This window comes from Sitophilus oryzae, unplaced genomic scaffold, assembly GCF_002938485.1.
Source record: "Sitophilus oryzae breed Bouriz unplaced genomic scaffold, Soryzae_2.0 scaffold_1870_pilon_pilon, whole genome shotgun sequence".
Taxonomy (NCBI): domain Eukaryota; kingdom Metazoa; phylum Arthropoda; class Insecta; order Coleoptera; family Curculionidae; genus Sitophilus; species Sitophilus oryzae.
This window is the reverse complement of record NW_022146580.1, coordinates 705,010-718,246: the sequence shown is the minus strand read 5'-3', so window position 1 is coordinate 718,246 and position 13,237 is coordinate 705,010. Positions and strand designations below refer to the sequence as shown.

Sequence of the window (13,237 nt, the reverse complement as noted above, 5' to 3'; positions counted from 1 at the left end):
TTGATGTTTTTAATTTTGCTTCATATAATGGCCATACAAAAATTCTGCCTTAAATATGGTGAATTATAATGCAACCATTTTATTATAAATGAATCCCTTAAATAAGTCTTTGTTGTACAATAAAACGGTATAGGATAAATATTTATCATTACGCAAAATTTCCAGGCACTATAGAACTATTTGGGACATATTGAGATTTGTGACAAATAGATGCCAAATCTCATTTGATTAGTATTTAAACTAACAAACATGATCAGATTTTCATGGATTCATGCACGCAACGCATTTCATGTGTGCCCGACGAGTGAGCGGCAACATAAGGACTTTGAAAAACAACAATAAAACAATACAAACATTACTACAGTAAAACTTATACATCAACGTGGCAACAATGCTTTGAAGAAGCCTGACAACCCGAGAGATTTTGGTTTTGGGAACCCAGGGAATTCTGGGGATTATTTGTCGTAATTTCGAGGAGTTTTTCCTTACATGCTCATAACTACCAACGTTTGTTAACTTTTTTTACAACTTTGTCCAGAATTCAAAATAGCTGTGATTGATTATACTCGTACGCAGATATTACTTTTGGTAACAATGAATAACAAAATAAATAACTAGGGTATACCATTTAATTTAAAAAGGAGGTTATATTGTACATTACCAGTTTTATAATGCAGATATTAGCGAATTTATTTTGTTAACCACAATTTTATCATATATAAGGCTATATAACTGTGTTGTATACAGCACCGTAGTTTAACGCAATAAAACGTTCTATCATAAAACGTAATACAACTTTAATAAGACAAGTTTAAGTAATTATTATATGATCTTGTGACTACTAGTTATATGAATATTATAGAACACTTACATGGTGGGTATAAGAGTCTAATAATAAAATAATATGTTTGTTATCATATAGCATTGGCTTATTGTTATATCATAATTAAAAGAAATTATCGGTTAATGCGTTATAGGATTACGTTGTAAAAACTACTAGAAAATAGTTTAATATGACAACTTTACCTGTATTAAGTTAGAACGGTCGAAACCAAACGCTTAATAAAATCAAGCAGTCCTTAAGACAACGCTATTCGACTGTTATAAAATAATTCAATCCTTTTAGAATTTCTTTTTGCTACTTGGGTCCTAAGATATGAATAAATATATTTCGATAGTTTCAGATATATTAATAAATAAATAAAAAATGTATATTTTTTAATCTTCATTAAAAAAAAATACAAATACAAGAACTGTCCTGAAAGCAAAACTTACTTTCCTATAAATATCGTAATCTTAAATCGTACAGGATGTTCAAAATTCTACGCTAAATTTTCTAAAATATAAACTAATATTGCTTTGTTTTTTTAAATGGAACACCCTGTATATTATTTTTTTTTTAGATGGAGAATTAAAAAATGGCGATTTTTTGTATTTAAAGTATTTCAAAATTTTTAATGGTTTCGTAGAGACACGCAGTATTATTTCATATGACTCTCTCAACTGTAAAATACGAGAGAAAAATCATTGGGTGGCTTTGGTAAAAATTTACTATGGAAAATGCCATATAAAATATAAAACCGCGAATATCTGGAAAACCGTTAAAAATTTTGAAATACTATAACACAAAAAATTTTCATTTTTTAATTCTGCATCTATTGAAAAAATATCTAACGAAGAAAAATTATTTTATATTTAAGAAAGTTTGGCGTAAAATTTTGAACATCCTGTATGATTTACGATTACCATATTTACAGCAAAGTAAGTACAGACCATCTAAAGTAAATACTTAATATAATTTTGAGTTCAGGAGAGTTCTTGTATTTTTAATAATTATTTTAAGAAAGGCTGAAAAATGTATATTTTTATTTATTTGTTCTCTGAACCCATAGAAATCTATTTACTTATATCTTAGGATTATGTAAAGTGATCTAAAAACAAACCAAAAATGCAATAATATACAGGGTGTTCCATTTAAAAAAAATCATCCACTCACACTTTTTGACCTACCCTACAGAAGTTAAAATAGTTTCCTGAAATACATCCTAGAATATATTTTAGATTTGTTTGTATTTAAACAAAATTTCCAAATTTTTTATTCTAGGAGCTACAGATGCCCGACGCACTATTACCGGACCCTGTATAACTACATAAACATTTTTTATAGAAGTCAGTTTTATGATGCTTTCTAACCATTGAATAGAAAGACTAGGGAAGGAATTTTGACTTGCTGAAAAACCCACATGTAGAACCCTACCCCATATTTTTACAAGTAAATAAAATTAAAACACCTATGTTTGTTGATAGCTCTCAAAGATATTTAAACTCAACCTAACTTACAATAACATTACAACCTAACCGAGTTTAAATATCTTTGTATGCTCTCCTTCCTTAGCCCACGGCCACACAGAAACCGTTTTTTGCGTTTTGCGTTTTTTGCGTCTCAAGCGCTTTTTGCGATTTTACCGTTTTAAGCGGTTTTTTCGATTTGTGTCCATTAAAAACACGCAAAAGACGCGGCAGGTCTGCAGTTTCTATCAAGATGTCAATTAGTAAGCTCGTGGATTCCCGGCCCGTCCAACAATCAATCCTGTGAGAAAGAGATAGGCGAGATCGGCGCCGTTAGCGTTGAAGAGACGAAGATAAAAGATGCTGGGATTGAATTGTGGACGGGCCGCGGCATATATTCGGAGACAAACACAATCTACTGCTAGTGCCAGTGGTATGTGTAAAAATAATAATTATTATTTGCCATTTATTTTACGAATTTTAGTTTATATGTGTATAGTTTTTTTTATGTTGTAGTGTTGTGATTAGTACTTGTTATAATTATAATATAATATAATAAGTAATTATAATTATATAATAGAATAGTAAATATTTCTAGTTGCTAATGCAATTTTAGGACATGATTTAGAAACATTTTGAGTGAAACTCTTTACGCGCGCTGGGGAGTCAAATTGAAGGCCGTGACATACGAGCTAGTGAGACGGCCCTGACACACGAGCTCGTTGTAACGAAACGCGTTAACGGCTTAGAAATACGCAGTGACGCGACGTGTGTATTTGTGAGCAGTCCACGTGTTTATCAAAAATATTGATATTTTAATACAAATTTTGTAAAAGTGAATCAAATTATTACGTGTAAAAAAAATATTTGTTACACGCAAAAAACTATTTTTATTATTTTACGCGACTAAAACTGTTACACGTGAAAAACTATTTTTTACGCTTATAAAACTATTTGGTACTGATAGAAAGCTATTCTTTACGTGTATAAAACTATTTGTTACGTGTCAAAATCTATTTGTTACACGTAAAAAACTATTTTTTACGCGTCAAAAACTTATTTTGTTTCTAGTAAAAAATCTTTCGTTATGCAAAAAAAATTATGGGTAAAAAACTATTTGTTACACGTACAAAACAAATTTTTACGCGTCAAAAACTTATTGTTTCTGGTAGAGAACCTTTCTTACACAAAAAAAATACGTGTAAAAAAACTATTTGTTACACGTAAAAAACTATTTTTTACGCGTCAAAAACTATTTGTTTCTGTTAAAAAAAAACTTGTTAACGTAGAAAAAGACACTTTTTACGCATAAAAACCCTACTTTTTACGCGTAAGAAAATATTCCTTCAATTTATTACTTTTTCAACATTTCAAACTACACTTTTTCAAACATTTCCTTCAAATTTTTGAATTTAATAGAATCTACCTAAACAGTAGATGTTCTTTATAAAATATTTTTAGATAATACCCTAAAAATGAAAAAAATGCATACTATTTAATTTATTTTTTATTGCATTATTAAATATTACGTCCGCCTATGACGGGGTCTCATAGAAAACGCTAAAGACGCTACAGAAAACAAACTGATTTGTTTTCATTTGCGTTTTTTGCGAGACACGCCGAACGCTACACGCCTTTGGTGTGGCCACTCCTATATAATCCTGTTATTTTGTTTTAGTCGCTAAAGATGCTTCACGCTAAAAACGCATAAAACGCTTTCTGTGTGGCCGTGGGCTAAAGTCTTTTTATTCAACGCTTGACTATTATATCCAACTCAACCCCTTACCTGTGTATCCCTTAGCATAGAACGGCATATCTTCCGGGTACTTGCTCTTCTTCACAGTCTGTCCCGCCACAGGACAGCCGCTAAGGGAACGGTGCGTTAAAAAAGAGCCGTTGATGTGGCCCGTGCCGTCGCACCCCGGGGTGGGACAGTTCACCCCGTCGAACTTCATGGCCGTGGCTGCCGCGACGGCCGCTTTGTGTTGTTCCACGCTACCGCCACTCTCCAGCACTCTCATCTTGTTCCTGTTGGCTATCGGACAACCAGAAGCACTAAAAAAGCGAAGTTGGTTTGAAAAGATAAGTTAGAGATGTGACAGTTTATGTCAAATTGTTTTTGAAGTGTCTAGTCGTCCGCTAAACGGATGAATAATAGTATATCAATAGTATATTAAACAACGACTTTCGAAAACGACGTTTTGCACACGAGTTCGACAGTTTGTTGGCTCAAGCCGCAGGCAAGCCACAAGTCGACGAGCGTACAAAGAAGTTTTCGAACGAGTTTTTTACGCTATTTTTTCTACGACTACAAATTAGCAGCAGACTCACTCAGTTTTTGCCAGTTTTGTGAAATAATTTGCGATGTAATGATGACACTTTTCTGACGGATGCGTTGCGTTTGGCGTTTCAGCTGAACATTGGAGGTTAAAAATGTTAAAATTGGCACATGTCGTGTGCAAAATGACACATGTCGCGCGCTAAATCCTTCGCACACAACATTTGAATAAGAAGACTAAGGAAGGAGCATAATGCTATCCATGTATTCATGCATGGTGGGCGGAAAAAGCACTCTAGGGTGGGGATCCTTGACAGTTCTGTTTGACGATTCATTTGATACATTTGAATTTGATTTGCAATTTTGTGGATTTGCCGTCTTTACTGAGCTTATTTTATTATTTACATGTTCTACTACTGATAGTTGTATAAAGGTAGTAAATCTAGATGGAAATTGTGGCAGAACTTAAATTAACAGTGATACTATCGCGATTTCATCGAAAAAAACTAAAATAGAAGGTTGTAGCGTGTGGTAGATCTCGGTTTGAGTGAAATAATGGAACAATTTTTCGCTAGTAAGTGACTATATAATATACATACGTGTAGTAAACCGATCATTTATGAAATTCACTTTAAATTAACTAAATTATATATTTTTTCTTGCATTTAGCTTTTATTTATTACTTGTCAAAGAATTTAGATAGTTAATTTGACTTACCTGCTTCAGTAGCGTATCGGATGTTTGTGTTAATAAATACTTATTATAACTTATCTATTTTATTAGGAATTATATTTTTTATAACAATTTTAATAACTACTCACATTTATTCACAACGTAAATAAACAAAACAAATTATTGAGTCTACCCCACGTCTACACTACATCATAGTTTTACATTTTTTAAATAAAATTAGAACGACACTGATAAACCGGAATTTAAGTCGGCCATATTTGAGGCCCATCGCGGTGTACCTAAGATTTTTGATATGCTCCTTCCTTAGTCTTCTTATTCAAAGCACACAACAGTTTGCAAAACGCCAATTTCAGATCGAGTTTTCCGTGTGTCAAACTGATTTGCACACAACAGAGCATTGACACTTTGCAAAATGCTGTGTGCTAAGGATTTAGCGCACGACATGTGTCATTTTGCACACGACATGTGCTAATTTTAACATTTTTAACGTCCAGTGTTCGTCAGAAAAGGGTCATCATTACATCGCAAATTATTTCACAAAACTGGCAAAAACTGAGTGAGTCTGCTGCTAATTTGTAGTCGTAGAAAAAATAGCGTAAAAAACTCGTTCGAAAACTTCTTTGTACGCTCGTTCGACTTGTGGCTCTTGCCTCTGGCAACAAACTGTCGAATTCGTGTGCAAAACGTCGTTTTCGAAACTCGTTGTTTAATATACTATTTTTATGTATCAAGAGAATTATAAGTGAGGGATAATAATTGCCCTTTTCTCATAGCAACTGTTAAAATTGCCTTATATCTATCAAAAATAGTAAATAAAAAATAATACTTTAAAAGCGAAGATAGGTTAAAAACTTTATTTCTTCTCGCACGTTTTTTAATTGCTTCCATTTTTGAACATTTTTGTATTCCTTTTCATAAGTTATTCGGGATTTAAATGGAAGTAGTTTGGATATGACGTTTGTCGCCTCAGCCTGAATATCTGTTGGTAATTTACGTTTTGAGCCATTCCTGGCTCCAAATCAATCAGCAATCGGCACGAAAGAGAATTAAAAAATATTGACTCAAAACTGACAACTAAAGAGGCAGCTTTATTTATTCGTCAAATTACATAGAAACCAACGCCAACCCAGCACAATATTTTTTCTACTCGTAATAAATTCCTTGAAATAATAATTTCTGAATATTTTTTAAAACGTAACTCGCCGTGGAAAAAAATATTATTTTATACACTACGATAAAATTGCATTGTCTCCCGAAATTAATTATTATTTCTATAAAGTATAAAAATAACTATTAATTGCCCGAGGTTATTGGAATAAAAAAAGGTTCGATTTTTTTTTGTAATCTCTAGGATCTTCTCACTGTAACTTAGGTATTAAATTATTAGATATCCAATTTCGGAGCCTTCAAGAAGGCCACATGAATACAATTTTCGACAATATGCCTTTAGGGCTCGAACACACTGACGACCAGGTCGCACCGGCCAGGCCGCAGCTACCTCTAAAACCATTAAATCAAATGATATAGCGCACACTAACGTCCTGGCCGTCCGTTGGTCGTTGCGACCAGAACACTGCACGGAAATATTATTATTTTCTGCCGCTTGTTGCCGGTTTTCTTCCAAATTAATAATTTTTCAGATGAAATCCCCCAAATTCAAGGCGCAATATTTTATTTTCTATAAAATATAGTGTTTTACTGTAGTTTTTGCATACGTACAGAAAATCCAAAGAAATAGTATACAGACTGGATCAAAGGTAAATTTAAATCTAATCCTTTTTTTTTATCAAGGGTCGATTCTAATAAAAATTCAAAATATTTTTATATGACATACCTACTCTATTTATGGTTGGTATGATACCTGTTATTATACCTTTGAGTTTCGATGTTCAAAAATAAAAAAATAATATTTAAAGTTTTTCTACAACCATTTGTCTTTTTTATTAAATTAGTTTTTTAAGTTGTATTGTAGTCATGTACAAGGAGGAAAACTGTATTTTAAATATTATATTTAATTTAACGTTTTTTAAACAGGGTTCATTAGACTATATTTCTACTAGGTACATTATTTTGAAAAAAAAATTAAGAAAGTAACTTAAATATTCATAAAAATAGAAGTAATTACTGTTGTAGATTCTTCGTTATATTGTAAACATTGAAATAACTGGAAGCTAAACTGTCTACCTGCTTATATTTAGAGCCAGTGTCTCACGATCTTTTTTTACGATGGCCCTAATATGTTTACTTCTAAAATCGATAAGGGCGCCATATCAGTAGAAAAAAGAAACAGAATATCTCCCTTTTTGTCGGTCGCGCGTACACAATGCTTTTTGTTTGTTGTGAATAGCAACTTCGCTTTTTAGTTAACTCGGATATTTTAACATTTCTGAAACAATATTTTCTAATTGGTAAAACGTAAAAAATCGTTAGATTTGACAACTCTGTTGAAACTGGTCGTTCATCTGGCCGCAGCTAAAAACGCAATACATCCGGCCAGCCGACGGCCAGGTCGTTGCGACCTGGTCGTCAGTGAGTTCGAGCCCTAAAGGACCACGAGTCTAGTTTGTGGATAATACTAAACATAATATTGGTGTAAGATCTAGATTTTACCTTCTGTGGGATAAAAATTTCCCAGTTGCGTGTCCTGATCCGTCGCACCCTGGAATAGGGCATCTGATGCAAGCGTGTAAAAAATCATATCATAATCAACAAACAATAGTTTGTTTATAGTCTACAAAAAGTTTATAGTCGACAAGAGTTGTTGAAAAAGATTCTTTTTCTCTAGAAGAGTTGTTTAAAAAATTTTCTTTACTAATTCACTTTAAAACGAAAGCAGTGTGTTGCAATCAAAGTGAACTCTTTTACATTTACTTATTCCTTTAAGTTTTTTAATTTTTTATTATAACTATGTCAAAAATGTTTATTTACCGTAAAGGTTCTGAATCCTGTCCATCCCTAGGCTTGCTCTTTGGTTTGTTCGCCCTCGGACACCCGGATAGGCTCCTGTGGGACGAGTAGTTTCCTGTAACATGTCCCGAACCGTCGCACCCTGGTGTCGGACACTTCAGTTCTTGAGAGTGGGCTTGGATTTGGCTCCTGTCACTTCTTGGACAGCCAGGCAAGCTGTAAAAAATGCCAAACATTAAGATATCGAATCACTAAAAATCTATAGGGTTTAATTTAACTATAAAGAATGATTTTATATAGGGTGATTCACGATGATGGTTTGTTAGACGGTTATGGAAAACCGACGATTTTTTAAAATTGAATTTTTGCATAAAGACAGTTGCTTCATCTGTCTATATTATTTTATTATTAAAAGTGGTAGCATTTTTGCAAAATCTTAGCAAAAATCGTTTAAATAATCGTAATTTTAAATTGAAGCCTATGTACAATGTTTTATATTTTATCTCGAAAACTGCTAGAGATAAGTTAGTATTAAAAAAGTAGGTAACAGAAAAATTATGAGATATGAAAGTAATTTTCAAAAATTTGTATTAGTATACCGGGTGTTCCATTTAAAGTAACAAAGGTGCTACTACTTTTCAAATACGGCAACATTGTGACGTTGAAAATATTGTAGATAGATGGAGCAGGTGCCTTTATGCCAAAATCTAAAATTTTAACAAATATTTCAGACAAAATGAATTTGTAGAGAATATAATTCTCCCCATATTTGTTTATAATCTGTTTTGTCGAAAAATGCAAAGAGTTAAATCGCAAAAAGAATAAAATTTTAGATGGCGGACACTTCCCATGTCAAATATATGAGAAAAACTGTGATTTTCTCACCTGCTTGTCAAATGGAGACTCACAGCGTCAAAAGTTCCGACTCCCTAATTTTTATGTTAAAAAAATCTAAAATGATTGGGCTACATTATTCTGATGTCTACTGTCACGTTGTTTTAGGTGTTTTCAAAACTAGAAATTTTAATTTTATAACTTTTATATTTTTGGACTTTTCCTGTATAAAAATTAGAATCTTCTTTGGCGCCGCCGCCGGGAGGCACGTATAGCCGCCCATACTAAAATATGTTAATAAAAAGTTGGTAGGCAGTCCTTTTAGTTTCAAAGTAAAGGAATTTTTCCAAATTTTTTTATCTCAAAAACTGCGACTTGACTGATTTTGATGTTAGAATTTTTTAGAATGAATTTAGAATGAGTGGGAGGGGGGTTAATCATTTCGACCTTACAGATCCATTGTGTCCCCCTTTCTTGAATCATAACTCATCATACAGTCCCAGGGCTTTGACAAAAGCCAGTATCTGGGACGGTTTTATAGAGGGTAGTTCTCCATCTCCAATATCAGTCGTACCAAAATTCATGGCACTAATGGTTGTCGTCTCGGCGCACTCAGTGATGAGGTGTACTGGTGTTTCACCATCTCCCCACAGAATCTGCATTCGCCCTTTCTTCTTAGTTTCAATCTACTGAGGTGTTCATTGAGGAGACAGTGTCCTGTTAAAAACCGCGTGACAATCCGAAGATTGTTCTTACTTAAACCCAGGAAGATCTGTGATTTTTCTTGATCATAAGCCCTTAGAAACTTCTTCGAGTATCTTAGACCGTTGCAAGATTCCCATTCCAGGTTGCGGACGGAATCTTCCAAGTTCTTGAGTTCCGCCTTGAGTTGGTAACCACTTGGAAAGCAGAACGGTTCTGGTCCAGTTAGTGAAGTGTTCGCTCCTTTTCTAGCTAGATCATTTGCATTTTCATTGCCTTCTATCCCTTGGTGAGCAGGCACCTAGAGTAGGAGGACTTTGTTTTTTTTACCTAATTTATTTAGCTTCTCTATGCATTCTTTGACCAATTTCGAGTTGATTGATACTGAGTTGATCGCTTTTAACGCTGCTTGACTATCAGATAAGATGGCTATTTCTTGTTTCCGATAGTTCCTATCTAAGATAAGTTGTACGCATCTTTCGATAGCGTAGATTTCTGCCTGTAGGATGCTAGGGTAAGTGCCGATTGGTTCGGAGTATTTAGCTCTCGGCCCAAACACTCCGATCCCTGTTCCCGTATTGGTTTTGGAAGCATCAGTATACCAAGTTATGGTATGGTCTTTTAACTGCTGGGCAAGCGTTTCGCTCTTCCAATCCTTTTTATTGCTCAATACTACATGGAGATGTTTCTCAAAGTTGTACGTTCTTAGCATATCGTCCACTGGGAGTTGCAGGAGTGGTATTTCCTTTATGAGGGTGTTCCAAGCCCCTGATCTGACAATTCTCCCAGTACTAATTCCGTTAGTGACCATTCTAATCAATGTCGCATTGGCATATCTACCAATGACAATGTGCAGTGGTGTTAGATCTAGAATGACCTCCATTGCTGCTGTTGGACAGGTTCTCATGGCTCCTGTGATGCAAACGCATGTTAGTCTCTGGACTTTGCATAGGTTTAGCCTTGCCGTCCGTTGCTCTAGTTTTGTGTACCAGGCAACTGCCCCATAAGTAATTATGGGTCTTACTATCATGGTATACACCCAGCGCAAAATGTTAGGGAAGCAGCCCCATCTATTTCCGGCCAGTCTTCTGCATATCATGAGAGCCTTTATGGCTTTGCTGGTAGTGTTCTTAATATGTCTGTTCCACAGGAGTTTACTGTCCAGGGTTATTCCCAGGTATTTAACTTCCTGTGTTGGCAGCATTTCCTTTCCATCTAGTTGGATTCTTTTCAAGTTTTTCAGACTTCGCCTTCTGGTGAATGGCACTATCGCGGTTTTTTCTGAGTTGATACTCAGCCCGACAGTCCTACACCATCTCTCAGTGATACGGAGTCCTCTTTGGATAATATCACACAAGGTGCCTGCATGTTTCCCCCGAGCGATCATGACTATGTCATCTGCATACCCAATGCAGTGTATTCCCGCTAGAGTTAATTCATCTAGTAGTTCATCCACCACCAAGCTCCACAGCAAAGGGGAGGTTACTCCACCTTGTGGAGTTCCTTGCGTTGTTTTAACAGCTACAGTTTTGGTGCCCATCTGAGCCTCTGCTGTTCGTGTTGACAGCATTTCCCAAAACCAGCGAATAATAGTTCTGATGTTATTACAAATTTTGTTGCAAATATTATTCCTAATCTTAAATTGAAAACCGCGTTTCGCTAGCTACTGTAATTTTGGAGTTACAATTTTTTAAAATTTTTAAGCCCCTCCCATACCCCCTTACCAGCCCCGCACCCCCTTCAAAAACTAATGGCCAGATTGGCGGGTGCCACTGTTTTTTTGTGCCAAATTTGGTTAAAATCGGTTTAGCGGTTTTTGAGTTATCCTGTTACAGACGGACGGACGGACAGACGGACAGACAGACAAACACCATGAAAATATTTTGTATTTAGGTCATTTATGATCCAAATAACTCATTTTGAGTGAAATTAAAAAAAACTTTTTTTTTGCCGATCTCAATAGCCTAATCAATAATAATGTCAGTAGCTAACTATAATGCAAAAAGCTTTATTTAGAAAATCAACATAATCTAGAAATTCAGAATTTAAATTAAATATAAATAATTTTCTATAATTTACATCCAAAGCACTGTATAATATTATAAATAATAAATAAAGCAACTAATTAGATATTCAAATACTGTTAAGTAAGTATCAACATACTTTAGCGTCATTTAAATATAAATACACATTACATACGCTATTTTGAACAATATGTAGGTATTAAGTTTCAACTTTCTTACCCATTATCTTGTAATAGTTGCAAAAATTCACGGCTAAATTCAAACAACTCGCACATATTCAAATGCACATGGTGTGCGATAATATATGTTATTACGGCAAGCAATAAACAAGGAAAAGATTTAAAATAGAATTCAAATAGTCTCGGCCATGCTTAAACGTTGCGTTGGTGCCCGCTTTGCTCGTCATTGAATTGAATTTATTTATTTTGTTAAACAACAGAGTTCGTAGGTCTAGAGTACGCAAGAATTACTACCGGCAGAGTTGAGCTACGGTATTTAGAGCTCGAACACACTGACGACCAGATCGCACCGACCAGGCCGCTGATACCTCTAAAACCATTAAATCAAATGATACAGCGCACACTAACGTCCTGGCCGTCCGTTGGTCGTTGCGACCAGTAGACTACATTAAAATATTATTATTTTGCCGCTTGTTGCCGGTTTTCTTCCAAATTAATAATTTTTCAGATGAAATCCCTCAAATTCAATGCACAATATTTTATTTTCTATAAGATATAGTGTTTTAGTGTATTTTTTGCACACGTGCAGAAAATCCAAAGAAATAGTATACAGACTGGATCAAAGGGAAACTTAAATCTAGTCCCTTTTTTTATTTTAAGGGTCGATTTTAGTAAACATTCAAAACATTTTTATGTGACATACTCTATTTATGGTTGGTATGCTACTTTTTATTATACCTTCGGTTTCGATGTCAAAAAATAAAAAAAATCATATTTAAAATTTTTCTACAACCACTTGTTTGTTTTTTATTAAATTAATTTTTTAGTTGTATTGTAGTCATGTACAAGGAGGACAACTGTATTTTAAATATTATATTTAATTTAACGTTTTTCATATAGGGTCCATTAGACTAATATATTTCTGCTAGGTATATTATTTAAAAAAAAATTAAGAGTAAAAGTAACTTAAACATTCATAAAAATAGAAGTATTTACTGTTGTAGATTGTCAGTAACAATAAAAAAGAGGAATTTATATTATAAACATTGAAATAACTGGAAGCTAAACTTTCTACCTGATTTTATTTAGAGCCAATGTCTGACGACCTTTTTTTACGATGGCCCTAATATGCTTACTTCTAAAGTCGATAAGAGCCATCAGTCGAAGTCCATATCAGTAGAAAAAAGAAACAGAATATCTCTCTTTTTGTCGGTCGCGCGTACACAATGCTTTTTGTTTGGCCTATTTGTTCTGCTTGTTCGTGCGCGCTCGGTTCGTTCTGGCTAAAATGCTCAAATCTGGACGTACCTTTAGGAACAATACATGTCTCA

General features: G+C 34.2%; 1 protein-coding gene across 1 annotated transcript in view; it reads right to left on the bottom strand.

The window, feature by feature from the left end:
- LOC115883376 (myelin transcription factor 1-like protein) overlaps positions 1 to 13,237 on the bottom strand; it is a 361,128-nt gene that overhangs the window by 20,206 nt on the left and 327,685 nt on the right. Inside the window, exons 18-20 of the mRNA XM_030901741.1 lie at positions 8,189 to 8,383; positions 7,871 to 7,933; positions 4,076 to 4,344 (exon numbers count right to left, since the gene is read on the bottom strand). Of these exons, the coding sequence (XP_030757601.1) occupies positions 4,076 to 4,344; positions 7,871 to 7,933; positions 8,189 to 8,383 (527 nt within the window). The remainder of the gene's footprint in view (positions 1 to 4,075; positions 4,345 to 7,870; positions 7,934 to 8,188; positions 8,384 to 13,237) is intronic.